The following is a 23186-nucleotide window of genomic DNA, read 5'->3' on the forward strand; positions in this document are numbered from 1 at the left end:
CTGAACCTGAAAGTGACGTCTTTTCCGCGGCATTGACTCGGGGAATGTTCTTTATCTTGCCCACTTCGGTTGGTTTTTTAGGTTTGCTCATGTCCATTACAAGACAAGGTGGTGGCTTTTTGCTTTGATTATCTTTGTTCCTGCGTGATGATTGCATTTGAGTGGAACTTTTCCACATTATTAGATGTGTTAATTTATTCTCAACACAAACTTTGGGTCATTTGTGATTTTTCTCATTTACAGCATGGCTTTATCTCTAACAATTTTTAAGTTACAACCTTTTCAAAAAGTGATATAAAAACTGAATATTTTATTGTGCACATTTTTTACTGTGTTACGGTTTACATTTGGCCGGAGGGCAAACATAATGCTAATGTGGTCCTTGGAAAAAATGAGTTTGACACCCCTGATGGACACAAACAGGTATCCGAGCAACAACAGATTTTGGATTAAGTGGTGATGAAAATGAATGAAAGAATGAATCTCATTGTGCCCACCCAGGCCCACCAATAGCTCCACCCCTGGCTCGAAACCAGCCCAGAGACCAAAATGGAGGAGCCCATGAGGTGCATTTAGAAAAATACCAAGAACATCCGACTCTGGCGAGAGGATGAACCAACAGGCTGATTGATACCTTCCTCTCTTTGATTGATTAACTCATGCCAGAGTGATGTAGGGTCACTGGCCTTCGTCTGCGTCATATCACTGTATCTTACTAAGACACTCCATGGTGTGTGTGGACAGGTTGCCTATTGATGGAAACCTGTGACCAGTTATTGATTTAGCAGACGAGGGTCTGCCATGCCCCTCCTCCTGGTCCTTGAGAGGATAAATATATTGGTGGGATGGACCCCAGACAGCGGATCCGTTTTACCTTGCCTGAAGGAGTGCTTGAAGTGCAGTGTGAGTTTTTAACCATTCTGACTACTATGGATAAGGCTACAGTTGTGAACTACTGCTTGGGACTACTGGGGCTGTTTCTACTGCAGGGAGTGCTGAATGTAGAGGGGAGAAACATATTTAATCATGGTGAGTGTGCACACATCCTGTCATCACCTTCATTTAATGCTGCTGCAGGGGATGCAAATGCTGCACCCCTGAAGAGTGCCTTTCCTTGTTTACTGTCAAACGTGCAACAGGTTAAGAGATGAAACTGTGAAACAAGGCAGATGCGATTTTATTTTATTTTATTTTCCGAATGCTTTTGATGCTTAAAGTTGCATTTGTTTTGCTTAGGGAACAATGGCTTCATTCCAAAAGATGAGACAGATCCCCAGGGCAAGATTCTTGCGCTGTTGCTACATAAGAGCTTAGTTCCTGTTGAAAAGGATGATCCTCTAGGTAAGAGTGCAATCATATATTACAGATCACCCAAATGTATCATTACTGTTTTGGTAAATTATTTTCCCATCTGCAGGTCTTGAGCTGCCCAATAAATTAACCAAATTAGAGGAGGTAAGGACATATTTTAATATTCAGCATTGAAATTTAAGTGAATTTCACAAATAAGTGATTATTTATTAGAATTATGTTCGCGTATGAATCAAATGTGAATTTCTCCAAAAACATGAATTAATTCTACTCATATAGGCTGAGGCCTATGAATAGTTTTACTATGTTTTCTCACTCTCTGCTTGTAGCTGCTGAAGCTCAGGGAGGACCTGCAGCTGGAGAGGGACGTCACTGCCAGTTTGGCAGAAGGCAAATCCATAAGTAGGAAGCGGGCTGAACGTAAGTTAGAGCAGCATTTGTATTCAGCATGCAAACTAAATGCTTTATGCAATTGTTCACATCTTTCTAAATCTCCATATATCTTTAACGCCTTGTGTCTTCAGCTTGCTTCTGGAAGTACTGTGTCTGATGAGGATGCAAGAAGAGAAGCAACACTGTGAAATCTTGCTGCAAAGTCCAACATAGCCTTAAGACTCAGAAATCCATTCAAATAGTCACTTTGCATTTATTCCAGCAATACAGAGTTGTTGGAGTCAAGGTTATCCACAGTCACTTTTTGTCTAACACACCGAGGTGGTCTCATCAGAGACCAAAGGACTGTGACTTTTCGTCCTTCATCTGTAAATAATCAGCGACTAACTGTAAATACTTGAGGGTCCGATCATGAAATGTACTTGAATGACGTCATTTTAGCAGGGACTTTTACTTGTATATGTTGCTCTCTTGTGGTAGGTTTGGGAACAGCAACAGCTTTGTTTCTGGAACAACGCAAGCCATCACATTGTTCACTCATGGTTCATTACTGCTGTACACTTTAAAAAATAAACATATTACAACAAAAGAAAATGAACGGATTAACAGTCATTAATTCTGGCTTGTGTGTTTCATATCAAGAGAAATTGGTATGAAAATGAGGATGACTTAGTTCGCGAGTTATCGTTTTTGCACGATATCAATACTACTAAGCATCTTGCCTACCTTCATTCTATTTATCCGGTTATCAAATACTAATACAATTGAAATAAGAATCCAAGTAAAGGAAATGTGGCACATGTGGGACATCAACTGTAACAAATGGATTTCTGAAGCTGATAGAATCTCCTAGAGGACAGTGTCAAGGCTGAGCTGTCTAAATTGGACCGAGATTGTGAACAGATTTGAATCATCGCTCAGACACACGAGGCTTCAGGGAAGATCTGAGTCGAGCTGAATTCACAGCAGCATCAAAGGAAGCGTTGATGTTTAATGATGCAGGAGTGAGTATCTCACATGGTTTCCTCTGTGGTAACATGAGTCAGCTTTTTAGGGCAAGTAGACTAGAGTAGGATTTGACTGAAGCATTTTCCTATTTTTCGATAAAAGTTTTGACCTCACATTCAATTGACATTTTTTGATCCATGTTTGCTGATAAAATATTGTCCGCATATTCATTGAGAGGAAAGCCACATGAACCCTGATCTGAATAATCATGCTGCCGTCACATCAACAGGAAGTACACACCTATGAGATCCAGACACAGACAGCATCAGCAAAAGTACATGAATGAATACGTACAATTCAATTTGACCTATTCATACCTACTGTGTGTACACAATTTATGATTACTTTGATTATGTGCCCAATAACAAATCTAATACGATTAATCATTAATATTAAATATACTAGCTGTCCGATCTTTTGAAAAACTTGAACACAGTTGCTTAGCTGCAGTTATTTAATCTCCTTACCAATTCTTTGCTATTAGCTGCAAGTTTAATATTATCACATTCACATCAACCACAAAGCATCCTGTCTGACTAAAGTGGGTCAAAAGTGGGTTATCTGGTTCCGTTCAGTCGACAAACTGGAACACATGATGAGTGAGGTCTGACCATCCTGTTCAGATAAATCCAGAGGAAATGAACCAGCATTTCTTTCTCTCCCACTCATGCAGTTACTGTGGTTGTACCAGAACTACAGAAGCATGTCAAAAAGACTTTCACTTTTTAATGCACAGTTCATACGACTGCAAAAAACACAAAACAATTACTGAGAATACGCGCGCGGGCGCACACACACACACACACACACACAGCTAACATGATGTATTTAGGAGTGATTTGAAATAACTGCTAAGTCCAGAATGTTAAAATGCTCACAGTACAGGCATAATTACGTGATTACGTTAGAAATTAAGAATGTTAACACTTCCTAAAGAGCAAAACAGATGGTGGGAATGTAAAAGCGAGTTTGTAGTTAAATAGAAATGATTGCAAAAAGGTGGCATTATTTATGATTGCAGTAGGTTTAAAGGTAATTGAAATGTAATTAACAAAAAGATGTCCAGGAAAAAAACAAAAATGTCATTGAGTTATGTTATTATAATGTTGGAGATATGATCACAAATGATTCCAATAAAACCCAGAAATCTGTTATTTTATCAAGAGCAAATTTATGTTTCAACTTAAAAAGACTAAAAGTGATCCATCAACATTTCTGCCTGAAACACATCCCATTTTAATTACCAATGATCTTTGTTTAACAAGACAGTAGTTGAGCAGAAGTCGGTGTGTAAGGAAGATCTTTGGGCGGGGATTTCCCTGCGCAGTGCAGAGTTACTTGATAAATCCTGCACTTCAAGACCAGCCTCAAGAGAGACAAGCAGCATCACAATCATCATGTCAAACTGACAATAATGGAATATTACTGCAGAGGTTTGTAGAAAAAAATAACCTATTTGGTTTTTACTTCAGAAGCTTAAACTATATTACGTCATTTTACTTTAAAGTAAGAGAAGAATATTATAAATATATATTATTATTATTTTGAGAATTATTGTTTCTAAATTGCTGCATGTCAATAAGGAAACTCCAACTGTGTAGGAATGTTGTGGCTGATACTCGTCCTCTTCACGCGGCTGCATCTCACCTACACCGCGCTCTGCCCGGGCAGCTGCCGGTGCCATCCACAAGGTGCCGTACGATGTGTTGGCTACACCATCACGGATATACCAAAGAAGTTGCCTGTCCGCACACACCTACTGCAACTTAATGACACAGGCATGTACACCCTAAACGAGCAGAGCTTGGCAGACAAGGACCTCCTGCTACGTTTCAGTCTGACTCACAGCCGTCTACATGCTATCCATCCCAGAACCTTCCACGTCGCTCCGCAGCTCAAGTCTGTCAAGCTTTCGTCCAACGACCTCTCTGCCCTTACTGCTCGGGTTTTCAGTCCCCTGACCTCGCTGGAAGAGCTGCAATTAGATGGGAACCGGTTGGAGAACATAGCTCCGAATATGTTTGAAGGACTGGTTGAGCTGCTGGTGCTGGACTTGAGTTGGAATAAACTGGGAAACCTCTCTTCGGATGTTTTTCGTGGATTGACCAAACTCTACTTTCTGAACCTTGGTAGGAACTCGATAAAAAAGCTTCCGCCCACCATCTTTCATTCCTTGACTAAACTTCAACAGCTCCTGATCTATAACAATGAGCTGCAGGTACTAGAGGCTGGGATGTTTGATGGACTTGACAACCTCGGAGAACTCAAACTACACCACAACCAGATAACGAGTCTCCCGCCAAAGGCGTTCTGGCCACTGGGGAACTTGAAGATTCTTACCCTGTCCTCTAATCGGCTGAAGGCACTCCCAGAGAAGAGCTTCTATTACATGCCCAAGCTTAAAAAGCTTACTATCTACAACAACCCCTTATTATCGCTACCGGACCAGCTAATGGGTCACATGCCTGACATTAGAGCTTTTTATCTGTATGCAACCAACCTCACTACCGTTCCTGGAAATGTGTTTTCTAACATGTCTGAGCTCCTGACTCTTAACCTCCATTTAAATAAGCAGCTGTCCGAGCTGCCTCCTGAACTCTTCTGCTGCCTTCCCAACCTTCAGAATCTCTCGCTGAAATCTAACAGTCTTGTTTATTTACATCCTGAGCTGTTCTCCAAGCTAACCACATTGAGCACGCTGCTTCTCAACGACAATGAGCTGCAATGCCTGCCGGAAAACATCTTTCGGGGCCTTGCGAACCTTTTGACAATGGATTTGAAGAATAACCACCTCAATACTCTCCCAGGAGATATCTTCCTGTCAAATACAATCTTAACGTCACTGAGTCTGAGTGGTAACCCTTGGGAATGTACCTGTAGCATCAGAGGGATTGCGAAATGGATCAGACAAAACGAGAGTGTGGTCCTTGACAGAGATGACGTGCTATGTCACAGTCCAGCCTACCAAATCCTCCGCACCATTGGTTCTCTACCTGATAAAGAGTTCAATTTCTGTGATGCTGCAAAGGTCAAATGTTATTTCCCTACAGATAATACTTTGTATGAGCAAAGGAAATCCTCCCTCACAATCCCAACCAGTGGAAAAACATCACCACCTGGTGCAACCGCAACCAAAGGGGCAACCCAGCAGGTCCCAAACCCAACGATCAACCCAGCTAGAGCTCAAGTATCTACCTTAGATACTGCAACACAGTCAACATCTGTCCAAACGCCCAGCACCGGCCTGCCCGACGAGGAGTTTGCTCACATGAGTCAGAAGACTCCGTTGGCGCGTTACATGCCACCTGCTTTCTACAACAAGCTGGTAGTTGATCAGGGGCCAGAGTTTGTTCACCACAACCTTCACAAAGGCTGGGTGTATGTGTGGCTTTTGCCCTCAAGCGAGGCCATGGCAGGGTTCCTCATGTTTTGTCATATTCTTCTTATTGCGACAGGCTTGTTCCTCATTCTTGCTACAATGTACGCCATGCATCGCCTTAACAAGACCATGAATGGGCTGCAGGCTGTGTCGGCACATACACCAGGGTAACAAACAACTTGGTGCTCAGGATGCCAACATGCACTGTTGTTTTCCAGAAGTCACAGTTAATCCAATATTACATTTAAGCATTACTTTGGGATAGTATATTGGATTAAATATGGTGAATGAATGCTCAAAATGCTCTCTAACACGATATTATGTTAACAAATACAGTATTATAAATAAGAGAATATGTATTCAAATAGATATTTATTCTGCTATATATTTGTATTATTATTATTTTGGACTATTTCTATCATTTTTTCAATTCCTCTGCCAAACATTTGAGGACATCAGCTTCTCAGTTGTGAGGAATTGCTGCGTCTCGTATGTTATGAAATCAGATATCCATATTTTGGGCTGCTGGTCCGATAACATAAAGCAAAAAAATGGATACCTTTATGTCTACGTTTTGACCTTTCATTGAAAACAATTGATCCAAAGCATATTAATCATAAATGGGAGCAATCAGTGTCATATCAGATTTGGATTAAGGTTTAAATTTGTAAATATTTGCATAAAATAAAACTGCATTCACCTTCTCTTAGCATGCTATGTCATGTCGATATGTAAACTGAACTGTTAATCAATGTAAAAAAATATATAGGAATAAATATGCCAATAAATTTACCACTCGATAAAGAAAAGCTGAGTCAGTAGTAATTATGAACTTTGTGTCTCCCTAGTGGCAGCAACTTCAAACTGCATGAAGTGACATTACAACTTCAAAGCATTTACTGATGAAATTATTCAGAATATATTTCATAATAATAAACATCCTGGGTCTTTATTTGACCACGTTTGCAGAAGAGGCCTGTTCATCCGTGAAAGACTTGGTTTCATGGAATACATTTTTTATTTTTCCAAGTAATGATGATGATGTTATTCCAGTAAATGGAGCTCAGTTGTTTATTATTAGATAACAATGTGTTTTTATTAAGTAACCTCACTGTTGCTTTCAGCACTGCAGTGTGTTAAACCTGTAGCAGAGCACAATTTTTATTTGAGAGGAATGATACATCTCACACTTACAGTATCTATTGCTCATATCCTCCATAAACAGGAAAAATGAATCTGAAATATGTCCATTTTGAACAGAGGGGATTTTCAGTCAGTCTTCCAAACAACCTTCCAGAACAGGATGCTCTGATTCAGTCATTTCTCAGATTTCATGAGGTCAGGAAACAAAACAACCTTGAAGATTGTGCATTCCCCTGTAAAGACAATGGCTCTGTAGGTTTCCATAAACGACATAACTAAACAATATGTGTGAATTCTCTTTTGAAGTGCTCCATAATTATTTACAACATGGCATGAACAACAACCTTAGCATAGAGAAGGGGTACGAAAAGGACGGATCTTTATATTTATTCTAAAATGTTCATACAAACATGTTTACCTGATATCTTTGGAGTGAATTTTCGTACCTTTTTAAACCAGTTTTGTTTGCAGATGCACAACTAATGAACTAATATGCTCTTAAACCCCTAATATTGTTCTTTGGAGGACAAACTGTAGAGAATATTCAAGAGAGGTGTCAGAGCTTTCAAACATTCACAAAGTAACAGCGGATGCCACGAATTCCACAAACTGATTGGACTTCAAAACAAGCAGAAAACAAAAGAGGATGAAATGTTGAACAGCACCCAAGTTCATTGCTATGACAACGTGTGATTAAGCTTTTCCAGTACGCTGAGCTGAAACAACGGGGGGCGCGCGCGCACACACACACACACACACACACACACACACACACGACAAGGGGGGAGGTGGAGGAGAGGAAATCACTTTGCAACTGCAGGGATCATACAGAATATTCAACTGCAAAACAAGTGGAAACTTTGACCAACCAATTCTTAAACAGGTGACCTTCATTTTTGCACGATTGATTTATTTTAATCTGGACTGGCGGAATTGTCTAGCATATTTCTAACATTGGTTTTAGCAGACCTTTGGCTGTAGGGTGGAACAATAATCATCATGTTGACGAAGACAGCTATGACAACATCATTATAGTGTCTTTATTTGATAGGAAGAATATGTCGTGCCTAATTAATCTGTTTGAATTTCACGCCATTGCCATCGTGATCATCATTTTGGTCTTGTAGCAACACAACAAGGAAAACAAATCTATTTCAATCCAGTCCAGATATCTGTGAAGTATGGAAACTCAAATGTATCTGATCTATCTGCTCACCTCTGTTCTTACCCAGTCAGCTGAGGAGAGGGGATATTAGAGTTTCCTGCTTTAACAGGCACACGTGTTTATTTCTCAGGGTTCATGCTCGCCCAAACTCTTCAGGTGAAACATCTGTCAGATTGATGAACTCAAGGCAAATTCTACACAGAAAGTCCATGTTGGGAATAGTGGGGTTTGAACCCATTACCTTTTTGCTGTGTGGAAACAGTGTTAACCCCTATGCTGAGTCACCCATCCTATTACAGCAAGCAGCTCATCACATCATCAGGGCATAATATGGACAAATACCAGTGGACATTATCTAGAGAATGTCCAGAAACTACAATATTGGTATTATGCGATAGAGAGATGTTTTTTTCCCTTTCACACAGTAAAAGTGGCTGTGATAAAATACTGTTATGACCTGCAGCAGTTGTAACCCCCCCCCCCCCCCCCCCACACACACACACACAAACACAAACACACACACATTTCAGGCCAGTAACGACTTTCTATACATCAACTCCACCCTCGCTATCTTTTTACTCTGATGGTTTTACTAACGGCTACACAGGAATGTTAGAAGCTGCAGAAGTCTTTCCTGTATCACTGATTTGGAATAAATACACTGCCATTCGGCACCAAAGCTCAATCATGCTGAAAATACGGAACACAACACAAAAAACAAAAACACTTTTTCCAAACAAACATTTTCTATTATTGCCTTTTCGCTTGGGTTACAATACAGACAAGCTTATCTGTATTTTCTCAGAATTCCAAGTCTTACATTCCCACATAATATGCATGTACACAAAAGGAAGCACTTTCGGACAGCGCAGAAAGTCTTTTCAGATACTATTACAATACTGAAAGCAGTTTATTTACTGTGTAAACACACCTGTATACAGTACAAGTTCAATCACAACAGAAAATGTGTTATTTCTACTACAAGAGAGGAGAGGCTACAAATCTTCCAAGTGCATAAGCCAGCAGTTTACAAGCATACCACGGATACCAAGATATGGTCAGCTGACACTAAAATCTGCACACCCAAACAACAGGAAACACAAATGAAAAACAACATCACAAATAAAAACTGAGTTCTATTGTCCCTAACTGACCAAACTCTCACCCTCCTTCTATCCAGGATCGTTTTTTCAAAGATCAAAATGAGAGAAGAACAAATGCATGGAAGAAGTAGAAACCACCCACATTCCGATGAACTCAGAAAACTAGAGGGTGTGGCTTCAAGTTGTTTCATCCCCACACCAACACATTTATAAAAAAAAGGGGTGTGTGTGCGAAAGGAACAAAAGGCAGAGGACAGCTGATGCTCAGCCATTCTATACTGAAGTCTTATATCCAATAGAATTCATTAGTTCATGGCAAAACAGCTGAAAGAATAGATAGATCAGGTGATGAAGAACAGGAAAATGTGATGAAGTGAGAGTGTGGATTGGAAACTTTCATCACAGGAGTTGTGAAACTGAGGAGGATGGGATGATGTTCAAAAAGTGAACCACACAAACTCTCTGCTCATTCACTCATCGGCAACTACAAGAGGTAAGTTCTGCAATGATTATAGTCGAAAGATTTCACAGTGATATTGATCAGAGCTGAACTAAGATAAGGTTAATAATCAAATTATAATAACTATACAAAGTCATGGTATTTCTATGTTACAAAAACAAAACACTTTCCTTTTCACCATTAATGCGTGTTCTTGTGTCAGACATTTTACTCAGCATAGCAAAAAAAGAGCTTTTTAATTTGGATAGCCTGAGCCTGAGTGGTTTCCAAAAAAATAGAATGATGAATTCATTTTTGTGGCTTGAATGCTGGTCTACAAGCAGCACAGTTACCAACTTTGCTAGTTTATTCTTTTCCTGACACACAAAGTTCAGATCCTGCTGTAAAGAAAATAAAAAATAAAAGCATTGTTGTTATTGAATGCTGAGTGGGAATTGCCTCAGCAATTATTGAAAAATCCCACATTGTCCCGGTTGAGAGGAAACCGTGATTTTGGTTGGGCTGGGATGTTATATAATATATCACAGAGGAAAGAGCTGTAAGTTTGGTTCAAAGTGCAGCATTATTACAGCTGTACTGTAGGCTACACTATTCTCACTGATGTCATGTATATGAGCAACTAAAACCATTATGGTTTATTTTCCTTTTTTTTTTACACATTTTTTTCAGTTGCAAGATTTTTAAGGGAAGTGAAGCTGACCCATTACTCAACTGAAATGACCTATAGTTCTCTAACGGTAATCAGAACATCTTATGACTTATATGTGAACTTTGGCCCTTCACATTCACAGTGGAAAGAAAGAAAGAAAGAAAGAAAGAAAGAAATCTGAACAAGTAAAAGTGTTAGAATAAAAGAATCACATAAATAATTTTGACTGTGGCAGCAAACTTCATACTTTGAAGATTCAAGCTTTCTTGTAAACTTCATTCTGTAGCAAACCTTTCATGTACATGTGTGTGACTGTGTAACGACAGTCACATGTTCACACCGCCCTAATTCATCAATCTCAATCTGTTGTAAGCAACATGTATTGGTAACAGCTGTTTCTTCTGTTCCAGGAAGATAATGGATCTGCTTGTGACCGTTCATATATTTCTACTTCTTTGTTGTCTCAACGTTGTGGCTTGGACGTGCCCAGTGGGATGTAAGTGTCAAGGCACCAAGATACTCTGCACTGGCTTTTCAAAGTTCCCTGCAGCAGTGCCCTCATCCACCACTGAACTCTACTTGTTGGATTGCAGCATCGACTTTCTAAACCCAGAGGACATGAATGATTTCTCAAATGCCCTCAGCATTTTTACGATCAGAAACACACATTTAAGGGAGGTGCGCCGAGGCACATTTGATTCCACTACCAACTTAAATACTTTGTGGTTTACTGGCACTGAATTGGGAGATCTTCCTGAACCCATATTTCAAAATCTTCAGAAGCTTATATCTCTGAATCTAAAGAACAACAAACTATCGGTACTCAAGCCTAAATGGTTTTCCCCTTTGTCAGGCCTGGAATTACTTGACCTCAGTAGCAACCTTTTCAATTATGTACCTGAGGAAACCTTTAACCCCCTTGCTGAGCTGCGGTTACTTTCTCTTTCTGGAAACAATATCAGTCGACTGTCCAAAGAAACATTCAAGGGTCTCTCTAAACTGGTGATCTTACGGCTCAACAAAAACTCACTGCAGGAACTCGCCATCGGTATTTTTGATGACCTTGTAAAGCTGGAGGAAGTATCTCTACATGATAATCAAATCATTAATCTACCCCATGACTTGTTCTCCAAGAATGTTGCACTTCGGAAGTTGTTTCTCTCAAGCAACAGGCTTAAATCTCTTCCACAAGGCATTTTCTTAAACCTGCCCCTCCTCTCCCAAATCTCCCTGTATGAAAACCAGCTGGAGAGTTTGGCACCAGGAGTGTTTGGACCAATGAACCTACAGGAGTTGTGGCTGTATGACAACAAGCTGAGTCGTGTGGAGGACGATGCATTTAAGAATCTGACTCAGCTGCGACTCCTGGTACTCAGTCGGAACTGGATCAGCCATGTATCTACAAGGGCCTTTAGTGGGTTGGGCGAGCTGGGAGAGGTATCGCTTCATACAAATTTGCTCACTACTTTGCCACCTGGGATTTTCCAAGATCTGCCTAGCTTGGTCAACATCTCCTTGGAACACAACTTCATAAGTTCCCTCCCGCTGGGTTTTCTCCAAGGTGTGAGTCTTCTGGGACATTTAGACCTGAGAAATAATTCTTTTCCCAACCTGCCACAGAGCAGTCTAAATACCCTAAGTGTAGTAAAGGAAGTACTCCTGCAGCAGAACCCCTGGAGATGTGACAAGGACATCCTTCCACTCAGAGACTGGTTGATGCAGCACCCTTCCAAGGTAAACCAAACTCTTGTGGTCTGTGAAACACCTTCAAGTTTGAATCGCGAGGTGATCGCCCTGCTGACAGACTCGAGCTTGATGCCTCTCAGTTCGACTTTGGAGCCCGTGCCAACCTCAACAGAGAGGAGGAAACCCAACACCCCTCCAGTCAGACAAAGCACATCTTCACCGGCTGTAAAGGCCACCCCCACCTCAGAGCACGAGGAGGTCACCAGCGCTGGAGAAGGGGACAAGGAAATAGTTTACACTGGCACTTCAGTCACTCTCCTTGTCATTGCAGTCGTGTCCACTGTCATCATCACCATTATCGTTATCAGCTGTGTGTGTTGGAGGAGGAACAAGAGAGGCAGGGGCGGCATACGCAGCAGAACTAAGAACTCCGTGCTGTAGAGTAGACCACCTCCTGTACATCCCAGAAACACAGAAACAGTCAAACTTCAGTCATACTGTATGTAGCATATAACAGTGGACCAGCTAGCAGTCTTTGCCCATTGTGTGTCTTGCAGGAATCCCAGGACATTTTGGTAAATGTAATGCCTGGTGCATAATGTTTCTCGAAAAGAAAAAAAAAAATCAGGCTTCATAAACTATTTTCCACTTTTCATCACTAATAATTGCAGTTTGATAATAAACCTTTTGTGCCACATTTAGGACATATTTCACGTTTTTGCACATTGGTTGTGATTCATCTTCTGTTACAATGTAGAATGTGACTATGCATTCAATAAAAGCACTATTTGTCGTGAGAGCAAGCATTTATAGTATTGTGTTAATGATCTCCACCAAGTCATTAGTTTGGCTTGTCTGACTGGACTGCACAACATCTACGTTACAGACTTCTATGAAACTGTGGCTGTGGCCACGGATGTTGGTGGTGATGGGCTTGAGCATGTGGCAGGGACGAGTGCAGATTCCCTCCATGATGCATTATCTACTTCAGGAGTTAAACTTGTGAATGCACAATTTTTTTTCTTTAACATCGTAGATAAAATAAAATGATTTATTATGGAGAAGATGTCAAGAAAAACAATGCATCAAAACTAATACAACGAAAATAGGTTGTCAAATTGAACATTCAAATTGATGGATTATGTTGAATCTATTTTCTGTGTAGCATCCAAAAGCACAATGTCAGTCCAGAATAAGGTGTTTCAAATTTGTCCTCTTAATGAGAATGAAGTAGAAAATCCTAATATACAGCACGCAACTGATGTTGAATCACCATATTGTGTTTTTTTGGGTGTCTGTGTCAAAGCTTTCACATACTGGTACTAACTCCAGTTACATACCTAACTCTACATTATGTCTACACTATCAACTTGATGAAATAAATTAGGTACTGTAAAAAAAAGACTGCCATCTAATGGAAGTTTAAAAAAAACTCATAATCCAAATAAGAAAGTTAAACACACATACAGAGAGAGAGAGAGAGAGAGAGAACTTGGTCTTATCTCAAGCTACAGAAGTGTATTTCACACCACACCTCTCATGGGATGAAACTCACGCGAGGCCTGCTGGACAACAGCGATATGTAAGCTAAACGATGAGACAGACCTTATTTGTGTCTCCTCGCCTTGGAACTGTTTCATCATAGGAAAGGAAATAAGGTAGGCTAATACTCATTTGCCTTTAACTGGACGCTAAACAGCATTATATTTAATGATAACTCGAAAAAACAATGTATTTTTTATCCTATTACGGAAACTTGTCTTTATTTTCTCCAGAAAAAAAAAGAGGAATATTACCATTCCAGCTGTACACAAGAACACATTTTATTCTACTTGATTTATCTATTTTCTTTCTTTTTGTAGTGGGAAAAAAAGATCATGTCAAGAGGAGAAATCATTATTCTATTTCTGACTTTACAATTTAAATATTCATGTTATCAAAAAATGCAATGTGAAAAGGAGACAGACTGCCCGCAAGATGTGTTTAGTTCTTCCACAACAGAAATCCCGCGATTCCTGAGAAAAGGTGTGAAGGAGGTTTTCTTTTTGGACAGCAAAATTCATACAATCCCCAAAGCAGCCTTTGTGGAGAATCCCCAGCTTCAAAAGGTGGAATTCATCAACACTAATACAACATCTATTGAGCCAGGAGCTTTTGAGGGCTTGGTAGCTCTCAAGCATATCGAGATCTCCAGCACGCCATTAACATCAATCCCTGTGGGTGTCTTTGCAGGCCTCAGCAACCTGGAGGCGATCTCACTGAAGTTTAACAAGCTCCGCAGTCTTGAGAAAGGCTTGTTTGAGGGCCTGAAAGACCTGAGAACGCTTCAGTTACATGGGAATGAGATTGATTACATTGAAAATGGGACCTTTGATGATGTTCAAAACCTTACTCTCCTCCATTTAGCCAGAAACAATATGTCCACTGTATCTGCGGATTTGTTCTCCAGACTAAACAAGCTGCAGATTCTACGCCTGTACGATAATCAGCTGACCGCCATCACTAGGGACATTTTTCAGAATCTACCAAACTTGAAGGAAATTGGACTGCAAGGAAACAAAATCAAAGAACTGCCTCCAAATGTATTTCCGCATAAAGACAAACTGGTGAAATTGTTTTTGGAAAGTAATCTTCTGACTGGTTTACCGCCAGACTTTTTTGTTGGTTTCCCTCAGCTTAAAACACTGACACTAAAGAAAAATCGACTGACCCACCTACCACCAGTGCTTTTTGGAGACATGAAACTGACTGAGTTGAGGCTCAGTCAAAACAATCTGAGCGTGCTTCCTCGAGGAATATTCAGTCCTCTGAAGAAACTCAAGAAGCTAGATCTGTCCAATAATACCTTTGCCACCCTGCACAAGGAGTTCTTTGACGGCCTTGATAACCTCATCGACTTGAATCTACAGAACAGCGAGGTGCGTTTTCTGGATGCAAATGTCTTTGAAAAGCTACAATCATTGACCACACTCAAGCTAGCTCACAATCACCTCCAGACACTTCCCGGGGATGTTTTTGAACCCCTGCCAAAACTGAAGGCGCTTTCCCTCAATGGCAACCCCTGGCTCTGTGACTGTAACTTGATAGATCTCCATCTCTGGATGAAGGCAAACTCTGCCAAGCTTGAGTCTGCCGTTTTCTGTGAAGATCCAGAAGGTCTAAAAGGAAAGGAAATCCAATCTTTAATAGAAGATCAGCTCATTTGCCCCACCCTTCCCGCCACCACCACAACACTCCCAACAACCATCACATCTCCCACAACTGCACCTACCACTACATCACCCACAACCAGAGTAGCTACCACTGCACTGCTCACAACCACCATCCCCACCACTACACCACCTATAACCACTGCACGACCCACTACCACTACACCTCCTACAATCACTACCACTGCACCTACCAGTACTCCCACCATAACCACCATACCCACCACTACACCTCCTACAATCACTACTGCTGTACCTACCACTACACCCCACACGACCACCATTCCCACCACTACACCCCCCACCACCACCATACCCACCACTAGACCACCTACGACTACTACATCCCCCACAACCACCATACCGACCACTACACCTACCACTGAACCTACCACTATACCCCCCACAACCACCATACCCACCACTACACCCCCCACAACCACCATACCCACCACTACACCACCTACAACTACTACATCCCCCACAACCACCATACCGACCACTACACCTACCACTGCACCTACCACTATACCCCCCACAACCACCATACCCACCACTACACCCCCCACAACCACCATACCCACCACTACACCACCTATAACCACTGCACGACCCACTACCACTACACCTCCTACAATCACTACCACTGCACCTACCAGTACTCCCACCATAACCACCATACCCACCACTACACCTCCTACAATCACTACCGCTGTACCTACCACTACACCCCACACGACCACCATTCCCACCACTACACCCCCCACAACCACCATACCCACCACTAGACCACATACGACTACTACACCCCCCACAACCACCATACCCACCACTACACCACCTACGACTACTACATCCCCCACAACCACCATACCGACCACTACACCTACCACTGCACCTACCACTATACCCCCCACAACCACCATACCCACCACTACACCTCCCACAACCATCATACCGACCACTACACCACCTACGACTACTACATCCCCCACAACCATCATACCGACCACTACACCTACCACTGCACCTACCACTATACCCCCCACAACCACCATACCCACCACTACACCTCCCACAACCATCATACCGACCACTACACCACCTACGACTACTACATCCCCCACAACCATCATACCGACCACTACACCTACCACTACCACTCCACCTACCACTATACCCCCCACAACCACCATACCCACCACTACACCTCCCACAACCATCATACCGACCACTACACCACCTACGACTACTACATCCCCCACAACCACCATACCCACCACTACACCCCCCACAACCATCATACCGACCACTACACCTACCACTACCACTGCACCTACCACTATACCCCCCACAACCATCATACCCACCACTACACTGCCCACAACCACCATACCCACCAGTACACCTCCCACTACAACTGCACCTACCACTACACCTCCTACAACTACACTTCCAACCCTAGTTCAAGATACCACCTTTCTTACGACCGCAACACTAACAACCACTTTTCCAACTACAGCAGCCAAACTCGCAACAACAAATGTACCCACAACAACTGCACTTAGCCCTTATCCAGCAACAACTGTGCTCATGACAACCACAACAAGTGTGCCCATGTCCACAACTACAGCCATAACCACTACCCTCAGCACTTTTCAAACACCCAATACACAACCAACCCCGTTGACCTTCATATGTCCAATGGGACAAACCACTCTGGAGTCATCATCTTCCTTCGCCTATCAGCACATAAACAAAGTTGAACAGTGCAAAACGCAGATCATGATCTACTCAGCACTGCTGGTGGTGGAGATCATATGCACACTGGTACTGGCTAAGTTCACATTGTCTCTTTACAGCCTTCTGCAGCAAAGTAAAAACATGGATCACAGGGTCAAACTCATCCGTTTGACCCTGAGAGAGGTCAGACCTGTATGAGAGAGAGTCATATTCTTGGACCTCTGATCAATCTGAGCTCAATACCGCTGAACCTCCCTTAATGACGTACTTGTTTAATTACGACTCAGAGTTACAACTGGTTTTCTGAAATGTAAAAGTTTGTGTTTAGCAACGACAAATCCCGGTTACAATGACCGGAATGCACTGGCTGCGGAGTTGTGAGTATTTACATATACACAGTATAAATTGCCTATGCGTATGAAAATATATATAAAAAAAATGGACAACACAAAATGTCAGCTAAATTGTTAGTCTCCAGGGGTTTTATTTAACGCTGAAATCATTTAGTCACGGATAGCGACCGTCAAATTGCAAGGAACGTAACTCCATTGTTAAGTGAGGACCAGCTGTACCATGAATTCAGTACTTTGGGCGTGGCAGAGGGTCGTCGGTGAATTAGCCACACCTGGGTTCATCAGCAGGATTGGTATCACCTGAGCCTTGTGTTCCACTGCGCCTTAAAAAAAAACCTGCTTCAACTCAGTCTGAGTCTCCATCCTGGGACACCTGTCAGTTTGGGGTTTGTGATTGACATGATTTGTAATTATTAGATTAGATTTGTTAGGTTTGATTTTTTTTTTTTTTGCTCTGCTCTGTTTTGTTGCACCATACAACATTACACACATGCTAATTCACGCATGCACTCAATATCAAGAGTGATCACTGATCAGTGATTATTGATTCCATTTGCCATTATTAGTATGTCTTTTTTGTGTTAATAAATACATTGTTTAATTGACTTGATTTGTGCATTTCACTTTTTTTGTCATGACCATGCACCCATGTTTGTGACAAACTCTACATCTGATTGAATTATGTTTCTTTCAGTTGACATCATTAGCACACTGAATGAAATGTTTGCTACTTCTGCACTAGTTTAATATTATAATACTAGACTTGAAGCAGGAATTGTATAGGTACATGTAGGAACACAACAGCAGGCCGGATTAATTAAAACTGTGTGAAATATGCATGCATGCAAATTAATGTGAGCAATAGCAGAATTAAAAGCGCTTCCTGCACTCCCAATATGTTTTGTGTTGCTGCACTTTGGACACTTTGGATTTGGAGTTACACTTAAAAGTCAGAAGGTAATGAAAATATCTTGATTGGTATAAAGCCATCATCATTGAGGCAGCCTTTTATTGTTGGATTGGCAGTCAGGTCTTGAACATAAGTTGGTTTAATTCACTACTTTATTTTCCTTTTTTTAATTTTGGAAACCGATGCTGGAGGCAGGCACAACTCTGCCTTCACGTTAAAAATTCCTATTGGTTATCACCACTGTAAAAAGTCCTTGTCCTTTTAAAGTGGTGATAAAGTCCATAAAAATTGCCAACTCTCTTTCTAATAACTGGAGATGCAAATATTCCTCCGGCCTTAACATCAGAATCAGTACACTGGGATCTTCATGGAATCAGTTTGCATGGCTGAGTAACTGGATGCATGCCTTGGCACTGGAGTTTTGTGAATTTTCATTCGGATTTCTGAAACATTCTTGCACGTGTAAGGTTCAGGTGTCCAAATATTTTTTCCATCAAGTGCATGTATGAATTATTTTCACTAGATGGTAGTGTTGCGTGAGATTACATGACACAGCCTCGAGGAAAAAAATATTTTAACTATTTAACTATTTCATGGAATATAAAACAGAAATTCTGTTACAATTTAAACTTCTAACATGTAATTTTGTTGTGTATTCCTTTTTTTGTGTGTGCTCCTATTATTTAATGTGTGTTCAGCATCAGTAGCCAAAGCAAGAAAGTACTGTATAGTCAGATTTTTATCCTTCACTTCACTTCATTTGTTAATTCTTGATATTATCACGGAGGTCTGCCATTAAAAAATATGTGCTCAGTTCAGCTCACTTTAACCTCCTATTTAAAGATTCAATGACTTTTCAATCCCACAGCCCAAGATGGACTAAACAATCCTCTCCCCTAAGAATTTGTCACATCCCTTGGAAATTCTGCTTTAAAGGAGCATAAGCCTGCAATTTCCACTAATGAGTCTGAAAAAGAGCTGAGGAGATAATTGTGTGTGGGAAGGGCAATGGGCTGAAAAACATAGGGAGCCGTGAAATGAGGAGCCCATTGCAGCCATACTACGACACTTCAGCTGGAAAATAGTTTCCAGTAAGCGGTCCGATTTACAGCTGGGGTGGCACAGCTTATTACCTGGGGTTAATGAGCAATGGGGCGGCATATTATAGATTATATGTGCATGTCATGGTGGCATAGTGGTTAGCGCTGTCACCTCACAGCAAGGATGTAGCGGATTCAAATCCTGTCTGTGCGGAGTTTGTATGTTTGCGTGGGCTTTCTACGGGTTCTCCGGTTTCCTCCCACCTGCAAAAACATGTGATCGAGGTGAATTGATTACTCCAAATTGTCCGTAGTGTATGAGTGGTTGTTTGTCTCTGTGTGGCCCCACGATGCGCTGGCGATGCATTCGGGGTGTACCCTGCCTCTTGCCCATATCAAGCTTGGATATGCTGCAGTGACTCACGCAAGCAAAAAAGCCGAAGACAATGGATGGATGGACAATGGAAATGAGACTCTCATTTTTAGAGCTTTTCTGCCCAAAGGCAAAACAACAGATGAAGTAAAACGCAGTGTCTCCCTAAATTTCAGATCCTTTTACTGCAGCAATAATGAAATAAATTAATTCTGAAGGAAACAAAATCCCTTCTTTAACTTTTGTTGTTTTGGAAATTGCCAAGCATTTCAACAGCAATTAACATTTTTAATATATTGAATATACTCTAAAAACATAAATGGGAGAAAATCAGGAGAACTCAACCACAAATTATGGACGTTCTTCTAAATTCTCCATTAAGCAACACATAAGTGTCCCCTGGGATTTGTTGTGTTTGTCTACAGCGAGGCTAAAGAGAGCCTGCAACAAAGTGTCCAAATGTAATGTCCATCTGATATTTTAGATTAGTGCTTCCCTGCTACTGGCAGCATTAGTATTTATATTTAGGAACACAGTCACAAGTTTACTCAGCCATACTTCATGCAGAAACAGAACACCTCCCTCCCCTTAAAGCACTTTTTGTTTGCTTTTAATTTCTAGACCTCAATTACAGTACATCAAGATTCTGTATATTAAATGTGATGAAAACTGACATCCTTGATTTCTCAAAATCAAAACATCTGTATTTATGTCATTTTCAGTTTAAAAAAAACTGAGAACCTGCAGAATAGTAGTTTCCTTATCCATTTTTTGGTGTTGTTATAGCCAAGAAGAGAGCACCATGGGAGTGACCCCCCCATCCCCTACCCCCAAACTCCAAATTCAACCTCCCGTCCAGTAATACCAGCTGAGTCCAGTCTCCAGCCGCACCCTCCATGGAGCTGCGATCACCATGACTCCTTCTCTCCTTGTGCTAAAAATGGGAGCTGTCAGTACTGAAATGTGTCTTGCTGTATGGAAGATCCGTGGACAGAGAGCATTTTAAATATATTTTACTTATTTTCAGGAAATAATTTTCTCAAGATAATCCACACATGATTGAGTTCTTCAGGGGATTAATAGAATATTAAAGCTACCCCAAAGGCGTGACATTTTTCCTGCAGAATCCTGTCACTGTGATTGGCTTTTACATTTATAGCACCTGGCATGAATGAGCACTGAGGTAGGAAGGGCAGAGAACACACACACACATACACACACAAATAAAAATTAGTTTACAGCCATTACAGCTAACATGATGTACTTAGGAAAAGTGATTTAAAATAACTGCTAAATCCAGAATGCTAAAATGCTCACAGTACTGGCATAATTACCATATTAGATTAGACATTTAGAATGTTAACATTTTGTAATGAGCAAAAGGGAATGTAAAAGCGAGCCTGTAGTTAAATTGAAATTAGTTGTACAGTGTGAAAATATCGGAAAAAGAAAGGACGGCTGTAGATGACAAACTGGCCACTTACTCTGCAGTAGGAAAAAATGCAAATAACCTACGTTCTAAGTTGGAGGATCTTACCGCCTTGCTCCCATTGGTTTGTCTCCTCATCCATAAAATGTCTTAATTGCTTCCAAATAGATTTTGCAAGAAAGCTGGTGTTATTAGGAGGAGCTGATAAAGAATCTGTAAAAGTTATGTCTACATGAAAAACACACCCAGAACTGACATTATGAAAAATGTAATGGTAATAAAGACATCCTCTCTAAGTAGTCTACTCTTTTTGAAATGCCAACAGACTGCTTTTCACAAATATTTCACTATAAATAAATTTAAATAATTTTGCTTTGTAGGTGAGATACGCTGAAATAAGATGATATTTTTCAGGCCAAGAGAGAGAATATCGCCTCCTATTGCATATAATAGTCACAATAATATAACTGACTCTCCCAATGTTTCTTTGTCGAGTCCAATATTGATTTGGTCAATAGTAGCAGGCATAGAGGTTAGAAGGTGACACCACTGAGACTGCCCTTGAGATAGTACCCATGTAAGAATACCGAAACATCTCCTGTGCCGTGAAAGCTACTGTGGAATCATGTAAAAGTTATAAATTGGTGTTCATAGAGCCCACCTGGTAAAGCATCTATGAATTCTGGGTAAAAGTGTGAGTCCTTTGTTCCTTGTCTCTCCCTTGATCCTCCTGTCTCTGAGCCATCAATATGAAATAGAAAGAGACATTTTAGAAAAGTAGTAAAACATGTTCAAACAGTCTGAGAAGGTAAAGACGGTACACTTTTTGATGGCTTTGAATAAGGATGGAAATGGCCCAGCTATCACAACAAAAGGAAGAATGGCTTCAAATAATGACTTTTTGGGATATGCATGAGAAAATGAGACAGAAATAGTTGGAAAAAAGGCATGGCTATTTTTTAACTTGCCCTCTTCACGACTTCATCATCTAATTTTAGTTAAACATTACTCTTCTTGGCAGCCTAGAAGGAGAGCTCATCCGTCTGCAAAAGGGTGTTGTGAATATTAGAGCGACAGCGTTGAGAGTGATGAAAATCTCTGACATCTGTATTTAAACTTAGAGGTTCAATCACATTAAAACAAAAAAAGTAGAGAAAGGCATGAGATATTCCAGGCTCTGTATTATGATATCAGTGTAAAACAAAGCAGTAATAATGGTGTCATTGGATTAATGAGGAGTTTCACCTTCTCTTTATTCGAAGTAGAAGGTAAGGCATTAGCACAGTGCACAGAACACTAGAAGACAGATTCAACTTCCGGATTCATGAGCAAAGCATTTGACTCTTTATTTTCTATTTGCAATTAGAGCACTTCTTTCTCCTCTGTTTTCCTAACCGACAGGACTGCTCAGTGGGTCAAGAACTAAACAAAGTCAGGTGGTGATTTAATTAGTAGAAAATTAAGTACATTCAAAATGGCCTAACAGATCTGCTGACTGAGTCTTAGCAGATCTTTCTCTATATATATATATACAAATTAAAAATTGTCGTCTCGTCCACCCAGCATGTACGGGGTTTGCTTCAAGCTCGGGTCCTCCACCAGAGCTTAAGGGTTCTGGGCAGGATCTTGGCTTGATTGTTCTCGATGACCTTTGGACCTTTGGTATTTGATGACGTATTTTAATATTAACAGCATTTAATACACTTTTTTGATTCAATAAATTAATTATTCTTCTGTCGTATGTCCTTAGACCTTCAGCTCTGTTGCAGCAAGCCAGTCCAGTGTGTCATTGTCCAAGTCAATTAAGCCCTGATCACCATTTGGCGGGCGGT

At 40.9% G+C, this 23186-nt stretch overlaps 3 protein-coding genes across 3 annotated transcripts; all 3 read left to right on the forward strand.

The window, feature by feature from the left end:
- Positions 1-929: 929 nt before the first annotated feature.
- uts2d (urotensin 2 domain containing) lies at positions 930-1861 on the forward strand. The gene is made up of 5 exons (XM_068743552.1): positions 930-1029; positions 1237-1341; positions 1418-1455; positions 1641-1731; positions 1836-1861. The coding sequence occupies exons 1-5, from the start codon at positions 930-932 to the stop codon at positions 1859-1861; spliced, it is 360 nt and encodes a 119-aa protein (XP_068599653.1).
- Positions 1862-4315: 2454 nt separating this feature from the next.
- On the forward strand, positions 4316-12832 carry LOC137899518 (slit homolog 1 protein-like). The gene is made up of 2 exons (XM_068743553.1): positions 4316-6258; positions 11022-12832. Exons 1-2 carry the CDS (start codon positions 4316-4318, stop codon positions 12736-12738), a joined length of 3660 nt encoding a protein of 1219 aa, XP_068599654.1. The 3' UTR covers positions 12739-12832.
- Positions 12833-14240: 1408 nt separating this feature from the next.
- On the forward strand, positions 14241-17074 carry LOC137899519 (leucine-rich repeat-containing protein 15-like). Its single transcript, XM_068743554.1, has 3 exons — positions 14241-15504; positions 15715-16220; positions 16295-17074. The coding sequence occupies exons 1-3, from the start codon at positions 14241-14243 to the stop codon at positions 17072-17074; spliced, it is 2550 nt and encodes an 849-aa protein (XP_068599655.1).
- Positions 17075-23186: the final 6112 nt, after the last annotated feature.

This window comes from Brachionichthys hirsutus, chromosome 9 (genome assembly GCF_040956055.1).
Source record: "Brachionichthys hirsutus isolate HB-005 chromosome 9, CSIRO-AGI_Bhir_v1, whole genome shotgun sequence".
Taxonomy (NCBI): Eukaryota; Metazoa; Chordata; class Actinopteri; order Lophiiformes; family Brachionichthyidae; genus Brachionichthys; species Brachionichthys hirsutus.

Coding starts and splice junctions, on each gene's coding strand:
- uts2d (XM_068743552.1), top strand. CDS start 930: ATGGATAAGGCTACAGTTGTGAACTACTGCTTGGGACTACTGGGGCTG. Junction 1,456..1,640: donor AATTAACCAAATTAGAGGAG/GTAAGGACATAT, acceptor CTCTGCTTGTAG/CTGCTGAAGCTCAGGGAGGA. Junction 1,732..1,835: donor AAGTAGGAAGCGGGCTGAAC/GTAAGTTAGAGC, acceptor TTGTGTCTTCAG/CTTGCTTCTGGAAGTACTGT.
- LOC137899519 (XM_068743554.1), top strand. CDS start 14,241: ATGCAATGTGAAAAGGAGACAGACTGCCCGCAAGATGTGTTTAGTTCT. Junction 15,505..15,714: donor AGAAGATCAGCTCATTTGCC/CCACCCTTCCCG, acceptor GTACTCCCACCA/TAACCACCATACCCACCACT. Junction 16,221..16,294: donor CTCCTACAATCACTACCGCT/GTACCTACCACT, acceptor ACCCACCACTAG/ACCACATACGACTACTACAC.
- LOC137899518 (XM_068743553.1), top strand. CDS start 4,316: ATGTTGTGGCTGATACTCGTCCTCTTCACGCGGCTGCATCTCACCTAC. Junction 6,259..11,021: donor GTGTCGGCACATACACCAGG/GTAACAAACAAC, acceptor CTTCTGTTCCAG/GAAGATAATGGATCTGCTTG.